Source organism: Rhinolophus hipposideros (genome assembly GCF_964194185.1).
Source record: "Rhinolophus hipposideros genome assembly, chromosome: 9".
In the NCBI taxonomy this organism is placed as follows: domain Eukaryota; kingdom Metazoa; phylum Chordata; class Mammalia; order Chiroptera; family Rhinolophidae; genus Rhinolophus; species Rhinolophus hipposideros.
This window is the reverse complement of record NC_138055.1, coordinates 87,060,412-87,081,530: the sequence shown is the minus strand read 5'-3', so window position 1 is coordinate 87,081,530 and position 21,119 is coordinate 87,060,412. Positions and strand designations below refer to the sequence as shown.

Genomic DNA, 21,119 nt, shown 5'->3' with positions numbered 1-21,119 from the left:
ACCAGGTCAGAAGTCATCCACTTCACTCTATTAGCCAGCTACCACATCCATACGATCTGTATTTAATGAAACTATTGCTTTGTAAATGCCTTTGGGCAATGTAGTCCCTGCTCATCGCAAATGGTAGCGATGGGACACGTCGGTGATCCGCAGCATCTGAGGACAGAGTTCCACAGGACAGACGATGGAAAAGACGAGGAAAAAGAAGAGCAGAGACAGAAATGGGACACAGTTACCAGCAAAGAAATGCAGGAGAATGGTTAAGGACACTGAGAATGCAGGAAGCGGGGTAGAGAGAGAAGGATTCTCACTGTTTGACTGTCACGAAGTTGACGAGCAAGGTGCTGGTTTAAACTAACTTCCACCGGGTTTGCAAATCAGCACTATCCTCCCAGCCCATGAAATGCTATCATCAGACAAGGCTGAGGTTTCCTAGGGAAGATGAGACAGAGGTAAAGGATCCAGCCTTTTTCTGACTTTCAACTTATAAAACCTTAGAAAGAATACATTAAAAGCAAGTTTTTGAAATAGAATTTAAAACAATAAGTACATCAGTTTCATGTATTTGTGTTTTTACAAAGATTTTCACAAGACAGCCATACTTGCAATGTATACTTCAGTGCTTTTTATTTTTCAATGGCAAATAAGATAGAGGGAAGGTTTTACTTGTATGCTTCATTAAGCCTTGCACCTGATAGGATTCAACTTTTTGGGAAAAGACAAATGTCTCCATGAAAATGTAGTGAACAATTCCTTACATCAAGTGTCCATGTGTGGTATACAGAAAGTTTTAACCTTCTAATATTCAGATAGGACACTACAATAAAAAAAAATGTCATTTTGTTTCCCAGAAAGAGACTTTAAGAATAACTGTATAAGGAAGGGGCTAATCACTAGCCTGTACACTAGATGAACTTTTAGAATGTTTAACAGACATCTATCATGATTTGATGTGTGGCTTGGGTCGCAAGTTCTCTTTCTGGGCATCTTCTGCTTGACCGTATCCCAGCAGAGGTTGAGTTCCTGGAGAGTTTAACAATCCTCTTCCTCCAGCATGTTGATCTATGAGGGTTTAGTGCTTGGATGTCAGAGTAAGTGTTGATGATACTCGGAAGATCTGGGGAAGCATGTTACTAAGTTGATAAAACATTTCTTCAGAAATACTCTGTAAGAGGTTAAAAAGAAGTTTGTATTTGTTAAATCGTCATTGATTTTTAAACAATTTTTAAATATTTTAAATTATGGAACTAGTTGTAGATACGGAGTGCAATATGTAAAAATTATCGTTCATGGCTGATTTAACTGCCCGGCTTTGGGCGGGGTGTTTTCCTGCTCCGTCCGTCCTCTGAGAAACAATGTTGTTTCTGTCACATAATAGGTTTGATTACCAGAAAAAAACCTAGATAACTCCAGGGTAATCAATAATAAGAGTTCCACTAACTTTGTTAAGGTCTACACAGAAGACGGAATCATTCTCTGCTAATCGATGCCTTTATTTATGACTCTTCAAAATCTCTGTAACATAAATGTGGAAAAAACAAATCAAAGCAAAAATGAGTCACGTTTGGTTTTGGAGTGAAATAAAAGATCCCGAATGGAGATTCTGAGATTTTGCCAATAGACTAAGGGCTTTATGGCATCCAAACACTTCTCCCCTTAAAAAACAGGAGGCTGATAGCATTTGTTAAATATTAGGGGCAATGTGCTCACTCTGTGAGGAATATAATAACAGAGATGAAGTTGGGGTGAGCCCTACTCACATAACACACCTGTGGTACCAGAAACTGCACCGTCCTAGAAATTCCTCCATCCCACGAAGCCATTTCCATCATGAAACCTAAGACAGAACAATAGACTTTGCTCAATTATGAGTCTGGTCTTCAAACCTACAAATCCTTTACTGAAATAAACTGAATTTTCGTTGTGCATCTTCATGTCTTAACTTTTTAGGTAGCCACCTGCCTGGAGGAGAGGCTTCTGCAATCCTTGATTCCCCACGCCAAAGAGGTTTAACACGGTTTAGTCAACACAAGTCCTGTTTAGTCTCCACACGATGAAGCCAAAACAGATTATTAAAGTCTAATTAAACATGTGGCTCATGTTTCGTTTCTTTTTAAGAAAGTAAAAGCAATAGAGAATAAGGTATAATCAGAGTTAAATATAAATAACGTCCAAATATCCTGTATGTCAAGGGCAGGATACTTATTTTGCGACGAGAAGTAAAAAAACCTGTTATGAATTATTTCCTTATTAAACCCATTTAATTGAGGCACCAGATAGCAGGGGTAACTTTCACATTCTTTCTCCTGGGTTGCTCTGCTTTCAATATTTGGGAGAAAGACAAATAGGCCGTTGTTAAATACAAGGTTATGCTCACCTTTAACACACTTAAACACAAGCTCTGCTCTCCTTAAGCACCACGGGATAGTCATTTCCTAAAAGCAGAAACAAAACAAATCTTGTTTTCAATAAATTTTTAAAAATACATATATATATATATATATATAGTCAGATCTTTATTTATCTATAATGTGGGCCATCCAGTTTGTGAATAGATTTGGGCAAATATTTGCTAATTTCAGCTGGAATTCCTCTGATTTTCAGGCATATGACTTCTTCCAGCTGTTATACTATACTTGTGAAATGTTAATTTAATTAGCCTAGTAAATATAATTTAAAAAATGAACATATCTAGTATAATTCTAAACAAAAATATTAATGCTGTAGAAACTCCACCTACTATTCTCAATATGTTAACATGAATAACTCTATTAAATTGTACAATATTTGAATAAGTAACACATTAAAATATTTTTATTATGTTATTACAAAAGTAATAGAAATAAACAACCACCCCACCCCAGCCACCTCACAAACCAAATGCGATCATTTTTCTATATTCCTGTCTAATCTTGACTGAGTGCCCGTGTCAGACTCTAGCCAATACATTTTATAATTTTTCCTAATTATGATCAGCAATTATGCCATTTTAAATTCTATTTCTTTTCACTGTATCAGAATTATTTTCCCATGTTGCAAGTCCTCATAATTATAACGATAAAATATGTTTATTATTTCATTACAGTGATTCTCGATCTTTTGGATCTTAGGATCTTTTTACACTTCTAAAAATCACTGAACACTCTAATGAGTTTTGTTTATGTGGATTATATCTCTTGATATTTATTGCATTAGAAATGAAAACTGCTAAAAATGCTAATTTTATTTAAAGACGATAAGCATGTTAACATAACTTTTTTTAAATGGAAAGTAACTATATTTTCCAAAACAAAAAATTTTAGTGAATGACGTCATACAAATGGCATGAGGTGAGCCTCTTGAAATCTCCCCTGGAATTTACAACAAATTGAACAACTATAATTCCACAGAGGACTCCCCGTGCAGCAGACAGGCAAGATGAAGAGGCGCACTACTGAAATCATCTAAAGGTGAGCAAATTGTGCAACCGGGGAGGAGGGAAGGGAGAAGTGTGGTGATGGCGCTGCGTGGGCGCAGGACGCAGACCTAGCTCAGTGCTCCGAGCTCACTGCATCCCAGAACTACTGCAATGGTGGGAGAGGGAAGAACTCGGACTGCTAGGGCTCCGTTTATGGCCCACAGGGCTGAGGGGACAGCATATAACGTGGCTGAATCCAACGCTCACGGCAGAGACCTTGGAGAAAAGACTGAGGGAAGAAGGCTGAAAATGGTGGTTTAAGCCCTCACTGCCGAGCAGAGAACGGAAGCCTTAGGCACTGAGACTAGCCGCCCCCTCCTTCCTCCCCCAGAGCTTGCCCTACCCCCACCTGCCCGGTGCTAGAAGAGGAACAGTAGCAGTGTCAGATCAAAAGAACAGAATATTTGCTGTTCTGAGAACTGTGGCCCACAGACACAGATTCCCAGCCCAACTAGTTCTATCAAAGGGGAGGGAGCTGTGGAAGGAGGACTGGCGGTGGTGGTGGTGGTCGCCACCATTGCTCTGGACCACCTATCACAACCCACCCCGCTCCTGTCCTCACCTATCTGGGTGGATCCCTGCAGGAGTAAACAGAGCTGTTGAAAAACATGGGCTCTGAATCTGGCGCAGGAAGAGCTTTGGAACTTCAGAAGCTCTCTGCATACCGACACGGACACTGCGCCCTATGACCCAGGCAAACTGTTGACAGAGGAGAAGCCCGCCTTCCATGGAATCACCCCATTATGTGAGAAGCCAGAATAGTGCAGAGAAAATATAGCACTACAGTGTGAGAGAGAATAAAAGGCTGCAGTTGGAGAGAAAATAAAACATTCTACCAACACCTACTGAAAAACAAAAGAAAGACCTCTTTCTATCAACCTGTTGGAGAACCCACTCCTGTAGATGTCTAGGAAGAGAAATAATAAATCAGTAATTGCCATGAATAACCAAGGTAACAAGACAGCTCAGAAAGAAAATGAAGTCTCCAGCAAATGACCTTAAAGACATGGAAATATGTGACTTAACTGACAGAGAATTCAAGATTGCAGTTCTGAAAAAACTCAACAAGATGCAAGGAAACACAGAAAGGAAGTTTAATGAACTCAGAAACAGAATCAAAGAACAACATGAGCATTTTATGAAAGAGATTGAAATTAAAAAAAAAAAAATAGAATTTCTGGAGATTAAGAACTCAATAAAAGAAATGAAGAAATAGCCAGCTTAGGTAGTAGAATTGACTTAATGGAGGAAAGAATCAGTGACATTGAAGATAGAAACCTGGAAATTACACAGATGGAAGAAGAAAGAGACTTGAGACTTAAAAGAAACAAAATAACTCTACAAGAACTTTCTGACTCCATCAGAAAGAGCAATATAAGAATAATGGGCATACCAGAAGTAGAAGAAAGGGAGAAGGGAACAGAGAGTATATTCAAACAAATAGTCGATGAGAACTTCCAGAACTTGTGGAAAGAACTAGATCCTTGAATCCAAGAAGTAAATACAACACCTAAATACCTCAACCCCAACAGGCCTTCTCCAAGGCACATTGTATTGAAGCTGTCAAAAATCAACGACAAAGAAAGAATCCTCAAGGCAGTCAGGGAAAAGAAGACAGCAGCCTACAAAGGAAAGCCCATTAGATTAGCATCAGATTTTTCAGCAGAAACTCTACAAGCCAGGATGGATCAAATATTCAAATTATTGAAAGAGAGAAATTATGAGCCAAGAATAATATATCCAGCAAAGATACCCTTTAGATATGGAGGAGGAATAAAGACCTTTCCAGACATACAGAAGCTGAGGGAATTTTCTAACACATGACCTGCACTACAAGAAATGCTGAAGGAGTCTATTCGGTGAGCATAAATAGGGATTATTTGTGACAACCAAAATATAAAAGGGAGAAGAGTAAAGGCCTGAACCAGAATATAGGAATGAAGAAAGCAAGCATGCTGAAGAAAATGGAATACTCTAATATGAAATTTTCTTTTACATAAACTTAAGGGTAACCACTCAAAAAAATTCAGAACTGAAAGATATACTGTAATAAAAGAAAAAATAGAGGGAAAAATCATAGAATACCACCACACAGAAATAATAGACAACAACAAAAAGGCAAAGAAACAATAGAGACACAGTCTTACCAGAAAACTAAAGATAGAATGACAGGAAATCCTCACATATCAATAATCATCCTAAATGTAAATGGACTGAACTCAGCAATGAAAAGGCAGATTAGCAGAGTAGCAGATTAGATAAAAAAGCTAAACCCAACTATATGCTGCCTCCAAGAGACACAATCTCAGTTACCAGGACAAACACAGACTCAAAGTGAAAGGGTGGAAATTGACACTCCAAGCAAATGGTATCCAGAGAAAATCAGGTGTATCCAGACTGATATCAGATGAAACAGACTTCAGGATAAAAAAGGTAACAAGAGACAAAGATGGACATTTCATAATGGTAAAGGGGACTATACCACAAGAAGACATAACAGTCAGCAATATTTATGCCCCCAATCAGGGAGCACCGAAATATACCAAGGAACTACTAACAGAACTAAAGGGAGAAATTGACCAAAATACAATTATACAAGGGGACCTAAATATATCATTGACAGCTATGGATAGACCATCCAAACAGAAAATGAATAAAGAAATCGCAGCCCTAAATGACACATTAGATGAAATGGACATAATTGACATTTATAGAGCACTTCATCCTAAAATATCAGACTATACATTTTTTTCTAGTATACATGGAACATTCTCAAGGATAGACCATATATTGGGACATAAAACTAGCCTCAGCATATTTAAAAAGACTGAAATCATACCAAGAATATTCTATGATGACTTTCAAATTGGATATCAACTGCAAAGAGAAAGCGGGAAAAACCACAAATATGTGGAGATTAAACAACATACTTTTAAAGAACGACTGGGTCAAAGAAGAAACAAGAGATCAAAAAGATACATAGAAACAAATGACAATAATAATACACCCTACCACAATTTTTAGGATGCAGCGAAAGCAGTTTTAAAAGGGAAATTTATATCATTTAAGGCTTATCTCAAGAAACAAGAAAAATCCCAAATACGTAACCTCACGTTACACCTTAAAGAACTAGAAAAAGAAGAATAAATGAAACCCAAGGTCAGCAGAAGAAAGGAAATAATAAAAATCAGAGCAGAATTAAATGAAATACAGAATAAAAAGACAATAGAAAAAATGAATGTGACAAAGAGCTGGTTCTTTGAAAAGATTAATAAAATTGACAAACCCTTGGCTAGACTCACTAAGATAAAAAGAGAAAAGACACTAATAAACAAAATCAGAAATGAAAGCGGGGAAGTTATCACGAATGCCACCCAAATACAAAGAAAGCATCATCCGAGAATACTATGAAGGACTATATGCCATCAAATTCAATAACCTAGAAGAAATGGACAAGTTCTTAAAAAAGTATAGCCTTCCTAGGCTGAATCACAAAGAACTGGAAAATCTAAACAGATCGATCACCAGCAAGGAAATTGAATCAGTCCTCCAAAACCTTCCCAAAAGCAAAAGTCCAGGACCAGATGGCTTCACTAGTGAATTCTACCAAACCTTCAAAGAGGATCTAATACCAATCCTGCTCAAACTCTTCCAAAAAATTGAAGAAGAGACAGTACTCCCTAACTCATTTTATGAGGCCAACATTACCCTGATACCAAAACCTGGTAAGGATAACACAAAAAAAGAAAACTACAGATCAATATCTCTGATGAATAAAGATGCAAAAACCCTAAACAAAATGCTAGCAAATCAAATACAACAATGCATTAAAAAAATTATTCATCACGACCAAGTGGGGTTCATCCCCGGGGCACAGAGATGGTTCATCATACGCAAATCCATCAATGTGATACATCACGTAAACAAAATAAAGGACAAAAATCATATGATTATATCAATTGATGCAGAAAAAGCATTTGACAAGATACAACATCCATTTATAATTAAGACACTTAATAAAATCGGTATAGAAAGAAAATACCTGAACAAAACAAAGGCCACGTATGACAAACCCTCAGCTAATCTCATAATTAATGGTGAATAACTGAAGCCCTTTGCTCTATGTTCAGGAAAACGGCAGAGCTGTCCCATATCACCTCTGCTTTTCAATATTGTGTTGGAAGTCCTCGCCAGAGCAATCAGGCAACAGAAAGAAATAAAAGGCATCTAAATTGGGAATGAAGAAGTTAAACTGTCACTCTGCAGATGACATGATGCTATATATAGAAAACCCTAAAGACTCCACTGAAAAGCTATTAGAAACAATCAACGAATACAGTAAAGTTGCTGGCTACAAAATCAACGTACAAAATCCACTGCATTCCTATATACTAACAATGAAATCTCAGAAAAAGAAATAAACAAAACAATTCCTTTTGCAATTGCAGCAAAAAGAATAAAATACCTAGGAATAAACTATAAGACATTTTTAAAAGAAATTGAAGAAGACACAAAGAAATGGAAAGACATTCGGTGCTCATGGATAGGAAGAATCAACATAGTTAAAATGGCCATATTACCCAAAGTAATATACAGATTTACTGCAATCCGCATCAAAATCCCAATAGCATTTTTTAAAGAAATAGAACAAAAAAATCATCAAATTTGTATGGAACCACAAAAGACCCCGAATAGCCAAAGCAATCTTAAGACAAAGGAACAATGCTGGAGGTATCACACTCCCCGACTTCAGCTTGTACAACAGCTCAACAATAATCAAAACAGCAGGGTATTGGCAGAAAAACAGACACACAGACCAATGGAATAGATTTGAGAACCCAGAAATCAACCCACATAAATATGGACAGATAATTTTTGACAAAGAAGCAAAAAATATACAATGAAGAAAAGCAGCCTCTTCAATAAATGGTGCTGGGAGAATTGGATAGCCATGTGCAAAAGAACGAAACTGGACTGCTATCTGTCACCATGTACCAAAATTAATTCAAAATGGATCAAAGACTTAAGCATAAGGCCTGAAACAATAAACTGCATAGAAGAAAACATAGGTACTAAATTTATGGACCTCGGGCTCAAAGAGCATTTTATGAATTTGACTCCAAAGGCAAGGGAAGTAAAAGCTAAAATAAATGAATGGGACTATATGAAACTTAAAAGCTTCTGCACAGCAAAAGAAACCATCGACAAAATAAAGAGGCAACCGACTGAATGGGAGAAGACTTTTGCAAACAGTGCCTCCATTAAGGGGCTAATATGCAAAATATACAAGGAACTCATGAAACTCAACAACAAAAAAACAAACAACCCAATTGAAAACTGGGCAGAGGACCTGAAGAGACATTTCTCCAAAGAGGACATACAAATGGAAAACAGACATATGAAAAAATGCTCAACATCACTAATCATCAGAGAAATGCAAATAAAAACCACAATGAGATATCACCTCACCCCAGTCAGAATGGCTATCCTCCACAAGACAAATAACAAGTGTTGGAGAGGCTGTGGAGAAAAAGGAACCCTCATACACTGCTGGTGGGAATGCAGGCTGGTGCAGCCGTTATGGAAGGCAGTGTGGAGGTTCCTCAAAAAATTACGAATAGAAGTACCATATGACCCAGCAATGCTTCTCCTGGGTATCTACCAAAAAAATCTGAAAACATTTATCCATAAAGACATGTGTGCTACAATGTTCACTGAAGCTTTATTTATGGTGGCCAAGACATGGAAACAACCAAAATGTCCTTCAGTAGATGAATGGATAAAAAAGTTGTGGTATATATACACAATGGAATACTATTCGGCGGTAAGAAAAGATGAAATAGGAGCATTTGTGACAACATGGATGGATCTTGAGATTATAACGCTAACTAAAAAAGTCAGACAGAAAAAGTAGAGAACCATATAATTTCACTGATATGTGGTATACAAAACTGAAAACAACAAAAGAACAAGACAAACAAATGAAAGAACAAAAACTCATAGACATAGACAACAGTTTAGGGGTTACCAGAGGGTAAAGAGGGAGGGGGTCTCTAGAAGAGGGTAAACGTGGTCTAATATATGATGATGGAAAGAGAACTGACTCTGGGTGGTGAACACACAGTGTGAGATATAGATAATGTATTAGAGAATTGTACACCTGAAATCTATGTAACTTTACTAACAATTGTCACCCCAATAAACTTTAATTAAAAAAAAATTTAGTGAGAAGAGTGGCAATGTTTTACATATATGAAAATCTCATTAATGCCTTTCTTAATAGAAGACATCTGGATTCTCACATCTGCCTCTGCATTGAATCTGGTGTGTTATTATATAGCATGTAGCCTCTGGAAAAACTCACTGATGCTCATGTAAGAATGAGAATGTTAAAGGCAAATCATGTCTTACTATTGTGAAAATATTTTTAATGTTGCTGACGTCCAGAAGGGGCTAGGATCCTGGGGAGATCTTCAGAACACAATTTAAAAAGTACTGTTTTGTTGAATTAATGTATCATAATTTATTTAAACAGTACCTTATAGTTAGATTTCCACTTTTTTTTTGTTAATAACATTGCAGTGAACATATTTATGTATATGTATGTCTCTGTCTCTCGTGTTTGTTTTTTTTTGACAATTTTTTGGGATACTTATTTCTATTGATTAGTGAAATAAAATTTAGGTTCTTCCCTGAAAGGTTAGATCACTTTACATTAGCCATCAGCAATGTATGCACCATCCAATTTTACCATATGTTCACCAACACTTGGACATTTAAACACTACTTAAAATATTATTTAACAGTATTACAAACTTAATAGATCCAAAATGGTTCTACCCTGATTGCTTTTAAAAAAGAGACTTTACTTTTTGAAATAGTTTGATATTGACAGAAAAGTTATGAAAACGGTACAGAGAATTTCCATATATTTCCATGCTCACTTTCCTCTATTATTAACATCTTACATTAGGATATTACTAAAACGGAGGCTGTCTATGTACCTACCAAGAAGAAAGAGAACAGACTGTATGAAACAACTGCAGGGAAAATCCTTCAGAAATTCTAATTCATGCTGGGTTTTCAATGATTTACACGTATTCATTTAAAGCAACAGCAGACTACAACGGAAGTCTTTTCTGCACTGTAAAATAATAGTTGTGGAATAACAGAAACAGTGGTCATGATATTACGGTGAAATAACCAACACACACACAGGCCTCATTTCAACAACTGACATGAAAAAAAATTTAACAAGAGAACCTAGAATTTCATTTTGGAAATGTTTCCCAGCAAACAGGGGCTTTCACCCTATCATTTAAGGAGCCAGATAAATTAGACGCCACAGATAGAGGCAAATGTAGAATGTGATCTTCCAAGTACTTTTACTGAATTTAATCATAATATTGTCAAAGTGCTATGATCTCACTAAAGGATTTCTATTTGCTGTCAATGAAAAATAAAACCCCAAATATATTTTTATTCTTTGTATTATTTTTATCCTTTGTACTCTTTTATTCCATTGTCTGTTTTCTATAAATGCTGTAAAATAAACAAATCATTTAATAACCAATAATTTTAAAAAAGCACTACCGATACATTATTAACTAAAATCCATTAATGCAGGTTTCCTTGGTTTTTACCTGATGACTTTTTCTGTTCCAGGATCACATCCAGGATACTATATTGAGTCACTGTGTCATCTTAGGTTTCTCTTGCCTGCGACTGTCTCATAGACTTCCCTTGTTTTTGATGACCTTGACAGTTTTGGATGCCTTCTACTGGGATTTATCTGATGTTTTTTTCATCAGACTTGAGCTATGGGTTTTGGTAGGAGGACTACAGGGGTAAAGTGTCATTTTCATAACATCATATCAAGGGTGTACACTGTCAACGTGATTTATGACTGTTGATATTGAGCTGGATCACCTGGTTGAGGGTAGTGTTTTTCAGGTTTCTCCACTGTACATTTATTTCTCTCACCTCTAGCTCTTCCCACATTGTACTCTTTGGAAAGAAGTTACTCACTATGAACAGCACACACTTAAAAGATGGAGATGTTTTGCTCCTTGAGAATGGAGTATTTACATGAATTATTTGGAATTCTTCATGGGAGATTTGTTTCTTCTCATTCATTCATTCTTTCATTCATTCATCTGTTTATACCAGTATGGACTTATGGATCTTTACTTTAGATGTTGGGTTGTAATTCAATGATTATTATTTACCAAACCGTTTCTCAGTGTTACTCTAATTGACCTCACTGGCATAATTCACATTAGTGACCACTTCCTTTTTTCATTAAACTTGCCAACCCCTCCAAGAGGCTGATCTGTTATTGAATATCCTAGTTCTTCACTAAACTCTGATGGTCTTTGTACCTCATGACTAGTTATTGCTATGGCTTCCTACGTATTTTCGTGGACTTCAATAGTTCCCCTCCAAAGCACTTATTTGGCTAATTTATCTTAAGTACATTTCTGATCATATTAATATTGCTGTTTAATAACTTACAATTGTCTCCTATTGTCTCATGAATAGTATCTAAGACTTTCTTTTAGTATTCAAGGCTATTTACATTAAGGCCGAAACTACTTCAGCTTCTATGATGTTTAAATAAAAAAACGAAGGTTTCACTCAAGCACATCTGCCCACCTTTGCCTAAACATGACCTGCAATGCCTGTCATCCACTTCCTCCCACTTCTCCTTAAGCCATTTCTTCTGTCTAGCATGCCCCCCTCTTAGTTCCATCTATTGAAACCTGATCTTCATTCTTCAGTGTCCAGCTTAACTGCCATCTCCTTCATAAAGTATTTCCTATTTTCGTAGCTACGAATGGTATTGCTATCCTCTGAACTCCCAAGTACTAGTTTTTCTTTTGTCTCAATGATCACATTTTACCCTGTCTTTCTTTGGGATGGGGTGTGGGAGAGCAATAGGTAGGGAGATGTGATTTATGTTTTCTGTTCTTAAGTTGTGTGCTCTCTAAGGGCAGGAACCACTTTTTATTCACCTTTACTACCTTTTTGATGCCTTCTACCACACTAAGTGAGCATAACGATGCTCAAAAAGACAGGCTGAGTGAATCATGGTTTTATCCAGGGGAATTTAAAAAGAAAGTGCCTTTCTCTGTAGCAGACTTTGACAGGAAACTACTTGTTATGTCCAAGATACTTTAAGACTGGTAAATAAAAGGGGCCTAGTTGCTGAGAGGACTAAAAATAAAGAATCCTCTTTTCCAAAGTTCTGCAAGCTTATAAAAATGACTAGTAGAATTTTATGATGTTTAAATTTTGTTTCCAATACTTCTCAGCTTCAAAGTTCCCCAAAGAGGAAGCGTATTCCTTGTAACTGCAAAGCCTGTTGCAAGTGAGCCACAGTGCCTTAGGGGGTGCACAGACGCATAGTGGGACAAGGTTTTGTCCTGAGTTTAAAAAAAAAAGTATATTTCTTAAGGTGACTAAGAAATATCTACATACAGGTGAGAGAAATGCTGATAACTCTTAAAACTAAAATAATAATGTCTTGTTTACATGGAACTTTACAAAGTACATAAGTAACTTGCATCTCACAAGAAAAAAACTTTATAAATTTTTAAAAAGGACAACCAGAAAGGTACAGTGAATCACCCAACATCATGCGGCAGTCTGAGACTTGCACTTTCTTTCTTAAAAAGCATCTTTTGCTGAACAAAGGTTTTCAGTTTTAGTGAAGTACAATTTATTGTGTTTTTTTTTACAGCTTATGTTTTTTGTATCCTAACAGATCTTTCCTTAACCTGATGTCATCAAGGTTTTCTTTTACGTTTTCTTCTAGAAGTTTTATAGTATTACCTTTTTCGTTTAAGTTTATGATCCATTTTAAGTTACTTTTTATGTATGATGTTGGGGAAAAGTCAAGGTTGTTTTCTTCTATACCAATATCCAATTCTTCCCATACCAGCGGCTGTAAACACTACCCTTTCTCCCATTGAACTGCCTTGGCATCTTTGCTGGAAATCAAAGGATCAGACATGCATGGATTTATTTCTGGATTCTCTACTTTGTTCCTTTGACCCATAGTCTATTGCCCTGCCAAGGTCACACTGTATTTGGTTAATATAGCTTTACCATAAGTTTTGAAATAAATTGGTGTAACTTTGTTCTTTTTCAAAATTGTTTTGGCTGTTTTAGGTCCTGTGGCTTTCACATAAATTTTAGAATAGCTTGTCAGTATCTTCCAAATTGCCTTATAAAGATTTTGATTAAGATTTAAGTCTATACAGATCAACTTGAGGGGAACTGATATCTTAATAGTATTGAGCCTTCCAAACCATAAACACTGTATCTCTCCACTTATTCAGGTCTTAAAATTTCTTTCAGCAACTAAGCTTAGTTCTGTAGTTGCTAGGTCATTTTTCATAGCATTTTTTTACTTGAAGATATTTTAAGCTTGTCCTCAAGTTCTTTAAAGACAGTAATCAAATATTTCATGGTCTGTGTCTCAAATCTTTGTGTATCTGTTTTTATGTGTGGTTGTTTCTGCTGTGTTTCAATCATGGTATTTTATTTAGGACATACTTATCTTTCATTATGTTAAACATTTTATTAAAGGATCATATGTAGGAACAAATACTAAAGTATAACTGAGTATTTGTATCACCTTAAAATGCTACTCTAAAACATACCACTTTCCAAAATACCATGAAAATAATCAGAATCAAGGAATTATAACTATTTATACTATTATAAACAAGGTACTCATTTTTATACATAGCAAAGCATTATCTGACAGTGTCTTATAATTATTTGAGTTATTTCAGGCTGAGGTCAAGCCTACGCATCACTATTCACAAGAATACACCTACTGTGAGCTATAAGCGCAGAGTTTCAGCAGGGCTAGCCTTGAACTCCAACATATGAAATATATATTATCCCAATGTGTTAAAATAAGGATAACAATGGTAATGGTGAAAGACTGAAGCACAAGTTAGAGTAGGGGATAGATTTAACGGCTGACTAAAAGTAGATGGAAAAAAAAAGATCATCACCTTTTATCCATTAATACCATGCTTTCTTGCTTTTCGTAAATGTGTGGTTAATGGTCTAGAGAAAACATCTAGTACAGAAATTGAAAACTTCGCACTCTTCAGAATGATATCAATGAATGCAGTTTCATCAGTGTTGTAGGGAACACACCAAAATACCAACTCATGGCAGGATCCCAGGCTATCTTTGAAGTCACAGACAATTTAATTTTCATATGATATAAACCCTCATATTCCATTTACTTTAACTTAATGCTGCTTAGCAGCACTTGAACCTGAAAGAAAATGCAGCCCGTTGCAAGCATGTGCGTCTGTGTGTACATGCGTCCTCGTTGTTTTTAAAGCCCTCATTTACCTACACAGAGACCCCATCTCAAGCATTCCTGTCATTTTTTTCTCTGCTTAAAACCAGCACCTAGAAAGAATGGCTTTGTGTACTTGGAAAGGTAAACCGTAAGCTTCAGAAGTCAATATGGTCGAGAAGACATGACTTCATGAATGTCATCATGGGACATGGCCTGCTGTCCCGAAGCTCTCCCTGGAAACAAATCCCAGGCTACATTATACAGCAGATGGAGTACATGACATAGTGGGTCAGATGTTTTTGATCATGAGTGCTAAGTAATGGCCAAGTGATGAAATCTCACTGTCACAACTGTGAGAACACACTGCCAAAGACATCCATTGAAAAAGTGGAATGGCTCATGTGGAACACTTCAGACCTTGGAGCTCAGGCAGAAAAGTGGGCCCTAGGGCTGGCTATACTTTAGATGATAAGTGAGCACTGAACACACAGAATGTGTGTTCACATTCTGTGAAATTGAAATTAAAATGTCAGTTCTGATTGTAATTGCAGATAGTACCGTCTATCGAAAGTTCATGGCCACACTTTAACTACTCCACTTGAATCTTCTGATTAGGGTAATGCTGAACTGCTGAAGTAATTAGGATTTAGTTGGTATATACTTTTAGGTCTTCACTGATTGTCTTGGAAGTTAGATAGAATTATTTTCTGAGTTTATGTGCCCATGATGGAAATTGCAAGACTATTCTTTACTCTCAAGTATGTGCCTCTGAGCACCTACAATACTCGTACTAATACTTGAAATACTTGTATTTATCAGTTTCATAGCCATTATCAGAAGGGGAGAACTAGTATGGCTTTCTCATTTTTCATTCAAAAACAATGGGGTTAGGACAACCATTGCGGGAAACTATTTGGCTGTATCTACCAAAGTGAAACATGCGCACACCCCGACACGTAACAGTTCCATCCCTAAGTACATGCCCGACAGAAATGCCAACACATATGTAGTAGAATGTTCACAGCAACATTTATGATAATAGTCAAAACCTGGAAATATAATCTGTAATAATCAAAGCTTAGCCAAATGTCCATAAATAGTAAAACGGCTAAATAATTGTGGTCTAGTCACACAATGGAATGATATATAACAATGAGAAGGAACAGTTTACAACCACAAACAATAATATAAATAAATTTCACATAGTATTGAGTGAAAGAAGCCAGATACAGGAGTATGTACTATATGACTCATTCCACTTATATACACTACAAAAACACATCTAACTAATCTATGCTTTTCAAAGTGAAAATCCTGGTTACCCTTTTGGAGGGACTGTGGCTTACGTGACTGGAAGGGAGTGTGAGGGTGACTTCCGGGTAAGGTTCAGTTTCATAATCTGGGTACTGGTTACATTGGTGCTCAGTTTGTGAAAATTTTGGCTATATATTTATGATATATGTATTTTTCTATATGGGTATTATACTCTAATAAAAAGTTAAAAACAAACATCTTCGCCAACCACGACAATTACAACTAAAACCCCTAAATTACAAATTATTCAGAAGGTAATAGTAAAAATAAAAGAAAGTCAGGAACTCAGGATTCTTGACTTGCAGTTCATTCCGTATCTATCAGGTTAGACTGACTCCAGTAAGACAGTATCTTAACATCACAAAGATCTATAGAGATAAAACTGTGATATTAGTTATCTTTCTTTTTGATTATTGTTTCCTTTCCTTTGTATTTTTTTTAAACTGCCATTAATTTTTACAGTCCTTTTTCTTTACTACAGGACATCAACTGTTTCAAACATTTTTTATCATTATGCCCACACTAAGATGTGGTAACTGAGTGTCTAGCAATTGTCTGTTAGAGAAGAGAAAGCAACATCTGAAAATGCTTTGGGATCCTTGCAGGAAGCCTGAGACAAATATTACCGCTATATCCTGTAGAGTGTTGTCTGAGTTTGTAGAGTAAACTTCTTGACCTGAATGGATGTTTAAATACAACAAACTGTAAGATCGTGGCTCAATATACTTTTGTGAATTAAAATGGACACTTGGGAAACAACTTAATGTTCTGCAGCTGGCTGTCCCAATTTAAAACATGTAACTTTTGTAACCTTGTGGGAGAGGGAATGCTGGTCGTATCAGATGTCTGGAAGTAAATCCGAACTTAGCGACTTTTGGAAACACTGTTTTTTGAGGTTGTTTCCCACCTACATATGACCATTTTTATAAACTGGTTAACCAGGAGTCCAGCTGCAGGAATGTTTGGATGTTTCCTTGTGGCTGGAATTCATCACAAACTTTCTTTGTTACTCCCCAAAGACTCTTTTATAGATGGCCTAGGATGATAACTTAACAATGGCTATAAATTCCTGATGGAACTAAGACATTATAAAGCTACAGTGGAGAGAAATAAAGCACGTTTTATGTCAATCTCTCCTGATACCATATTACGTATGACTGAGGCTACAGAAGTCAATGGAATGAGAGACTAGCAAGTCTGATGCAGCTTTCATAGAATGGAGCAAGAACGCTCTTAAAACGATAATGTGTCTGGTGAAAACACAAATGGATTACAAGTGGGAAACCATTTAAAATCTTCTTGTCTTACATGGCATTTTTTATGTGTGTGTTTATATAAGAGGTTGCATTTAAAAATGAGGCCCTTTATAATCAGTCTCAGTAAACACTTAGTCACTCTAAAAAGTAAAACATAAAATCTTTTACATTGTACTTTGTAATATAGCATTAACACACACCTTTTATTGTGCAAAACAACTTTTAATAATCAAGGATCAAACGTCCCTCCTGCCAGTCACAATCTGCACTTACCAGTTAGTATTTTGCTTTTTAAAACAACACCAGCAGGTACCAAGCTGCTGACATGGGCCCTGCACCACCAGGCTGACCCTGGCTGTCCCGGGAACTGTGTGCCTCGTTGGCTGTGAGACTGCTCTGTTCCTCCAGACTATTGAAAGTTCAATTTTTAGTCCTTGTGTTATTTCCACAACTATTATTTCGCCTAACCAGTTTTTTGTAAGTGAGGGAGGAAAGCAGGAGAAAAAGCAGTCATAAAAAGAGATTTTAAAAAAAGAGTAAAAAAAAAATAGTACTTAATAAAATGAATGCATGATTATGTCAAATTTTAATTGTAGAAGCCAATACTTGTATCGTCCAAAGAGCATCCTGGAGAAAATACTAAAATGAGGCTGGCTTCTTCCTGTCATCTAGCATCTCTTTCCGTTGCCTACTAAAGCAGACACAGCGAATGCATACTAATTTTAATGTTAGCCTAAGCCAAATGTAAATGTGGAGGCAGATTTAATGCTACTTACGACAAAAATGAAGGTGAAAAGGAGGAGAGAGAGAGGGGGAGGAGTAGGAGCATATGCCTTATCCAAAGCTATAGATAACTTTGATTTTCTAGTTTACCTACCACAGAATAATGCTACAATTCTCTGAACATAACTATTAAGGATTATCCACTGTTTTGTATTATATGTCACTCAATTCTATTAACCAGATAGGAGATACGAAGGTCCATTAGTAAAAAAAAAAAAAGTGCTTTTAAAATGTAGAGTAGCTTATTATTAGTGTACAATAGAGGGTTAACATATTCATAAAATTATTCTATTTTTCGATGTACTCACCTCTGACATATCATGCACCAGCAAGAGCGGAATGCTTATGGTTGTGATGTCATGGGTACAGCAGACCTTGAGGATATTTCGCAGTCCCATAATGGCAGGGTCGCGAGCAGTGATGTTCCCGGATTTCACATTGTCATCCACACAGAGATGGAAAGCAACATGGATTTCTGAGAGATTTGAATGCCGTGTAATATAAAATTCTCCTGTGAACAACAAATACAATTGTGATTTTCAAATGCATAAACCACAGTCATCAGTGACTTTATAAATAACGGAAGGGACAGTCAAGGTGTTGAACTAGTAGAGGTATATCAGGAACCTATGTTGGGTGGGAAGAATATGATTACTGCTTCTTACTTCTTGGAAAGAAGGCGATGAAAAATTTTGCATTAGGTTCATGAACTAATCATCGAGCAGAAAGAAAATCCAATGAGTACTCATCATCTCTATTTTGATGTAGATGTTTAACTCAAACTTAATATGTGAAAATGGGTTACTTGATTATTTGTCACCCCCACACTCTAAATCTGCTCTTCTTCTCCATCTCAATTTACGGGTCCAATCTCTATCCAGTTAGTTCCTTGGAACAGAAACGTAGACGTTTGCTCTTCATTACTGTTTTTCTGGCAATGCTCCCTTCCCCAATCCCCAGTCGATTCTCCACCAACTATTTTCAGTAACATCTCCAACAAACATCTCAAATCTCAGCACTCTATTTTTATTGCTATTATCCTAGTTCATGCCACCATCATCCCTCACCTAGGTTTTTGTGATAGGTTTTCTTAATTAACCTCTCTGCTCCCATTCTTGCCCACCTACAAACCATTTCCACATTGCAGGCAAAATGATTAATATGTGTATATAAATCAGATTACATCAGTCCCCTACTTAAAATCGTCTAACAGGCTCACACTATATTCAGGAAAAGGCCAAACTTCTGACTGTGGCGTACAAGGCCTATGAGATCCAGACACTGACTATCAATTTGTTCCAGCCTCTCTCCTCCCGCTCAGACACACAGGCGTTCGCTCAGTTCTTCAAACACGCAGAGCTCATTCCCGAGTCAGGGCTGCTTCCTGAAAGGCTTCCCAAAGATTCCTGTATGGCTGACTTCTTTTCATCAGTCATGCCTCATATCAAAGGTCTTCCTTGACTGTCCCATTTGAGAGAGCACTCCCTCACCCCTCTCTTATTCTCTTTCACATTGTTCTGTTTTATTTTATTCTCAGCATTACAATTATTTTATTTCATTATGAGATTAGTTTAAAGAGACCATTGTTTACATTCCACACCTATAGGAATTTTGTCTACCTTGATTAATGTTTTATCTCTAACACATAGAACAGTATCTGGTACACAGAAGGCAGTCAATAAATATTTGTTAAATGAATGAATGAACAGATGTTTTAGACTGAATGGTAGAGCAGTGTTTATCAAACCTTAAAATCCATGCTTTCTACAACCATTCCATTTCCTATGTAGCCAACTAGCCAAAAAAAAACTCCAACAGAATCAAAAAAACTCATCCGGTTCTCTATCCTGCAGTTTCTATCAGTATAAATAAGTAAAATACAAAACATATAAAGAATGTTTTTACAAATACACATTGCTCCCTGGAAATTCTGATAAGTCCTTCTAGGAAAGCTTTGTTCTTCTAAGAAATACTCTTTTATCACTAACCCCTGCCCTTACAAATTCTTTTCACCTTTTCTTCAAAGTCATTACCTTAGGATTTTACTTATATTTACTGATAAACATATAGTATAGTTAAAAGTACTTAGTATACCTTAGCACAATGTTTAACTTTTTCTAGTTACCAGTGTGCATAAACCGTACTCATGGACGCCACTGACAGGCCCCAGGCAAAGGTCTTTTGTTTCTAACTTAAGATAAAAGAAGTATACAAGCAGAAAAAGAAATTAAACAAAGGATAGTGCCTGAAATATCAATGCAAGCTAGACAAAGAAAATTGTCTGATGAGAAATAGTACAGTTACAATTTCCCTGGATGGCAATAAAAGACATAGACAGCTTGTCAGAAACCAAGTACACTCTATGAGATAATGTCCTTTTGGGCCCAGTGTAATGTATTAGCTCCTAAAATCCTACTGATAATTTAGGTGATGGAAGTTGTAGCATTAAACCCAGGCTATGGTCCAGTGGGGAGGCAGATGACTTAGTGAATGGTTCAGGTGTTCCTAATCCCCAAACTGGCACTGCTTGGTTTGACCTTAGATGACTTCTCTCTTAGCCTCATTTTATCCATTAATAAAATGGGCGTCCTGGCTGGCAGTAGTAATCAGAATACTATAGTAGAAAAAGAACTAGATTGGGATAAGGAGATCTGGTCTCTAGCACTTACTGGCTGAGTGATCTTGGGAAAATCAATCCAACTTATAGATCCTGTGTACTTTGTGTATGAAATGGGAAAATAATGCCTGAGTGCTTTCCTTATAAAGGTGTTGTGAGAATTAGCTGAGATAAACTAACTATTTAGATAATAACAAAGCAAAACTATTGGTTAATAATTATATATTAGGTTTTTCTGCGACTTAAAAATTTGTGATTTGAATCTTTTCTCCTGTCCTGTTTACTTCCTAGCTGTGTAGGCATCCTTTAATGAAACGGAAATTCAGATGCTACCAGCATATCTAACTGAATAGTTTAACA

The 21,119-nt window shown here is 36.5% G+C and overlaps 1 protein-coding gene across 8 annotated transcripts in view; it reads right to left on the bottom strand.

Moving 5' to 3' along the window:
• Positions 1–610: 610 nt before the first annotated feature.
• The window catches only part of FERRY3 (FERRY endosomal RAB5 effector complex subunit 3), a 45,817-nt gene continuing 25,308 nt past the window's right edge, over positions 611–21,119 (bottom strand). For 5 of the 8 annotated variants that reach the window (XM_081058176.1, XM_081058175.1, XM_081058177.1 and 2 more), the window contains 4 exons: positions 18,451–18,653; positions 2,378–2,435; positions 1,761–1,837; positions 611–1,165 (listed from right to left, as the gene is read on the bottom strand). In XM_081058176.1, coding sequence (XP_080914302.1) covers positions 1,073–1,165; positions 1,761–1,837; positions 2,378–2,435; positions 18,451–18,653 — 431 coding nt within the window. In that variant the 3' untranslated portion in view covers positions 611–1,072. The remainder of the gene's footprint in view (positions 1,166–1,760; positions 1,838–2,377; positions 2,436–18,450; positions 18,654–21,119) is intronic. The other 3 variants (XM_081058179.1, XM_081058178.1, XM_081058174.1) reach the window with 1 other exon arrangement.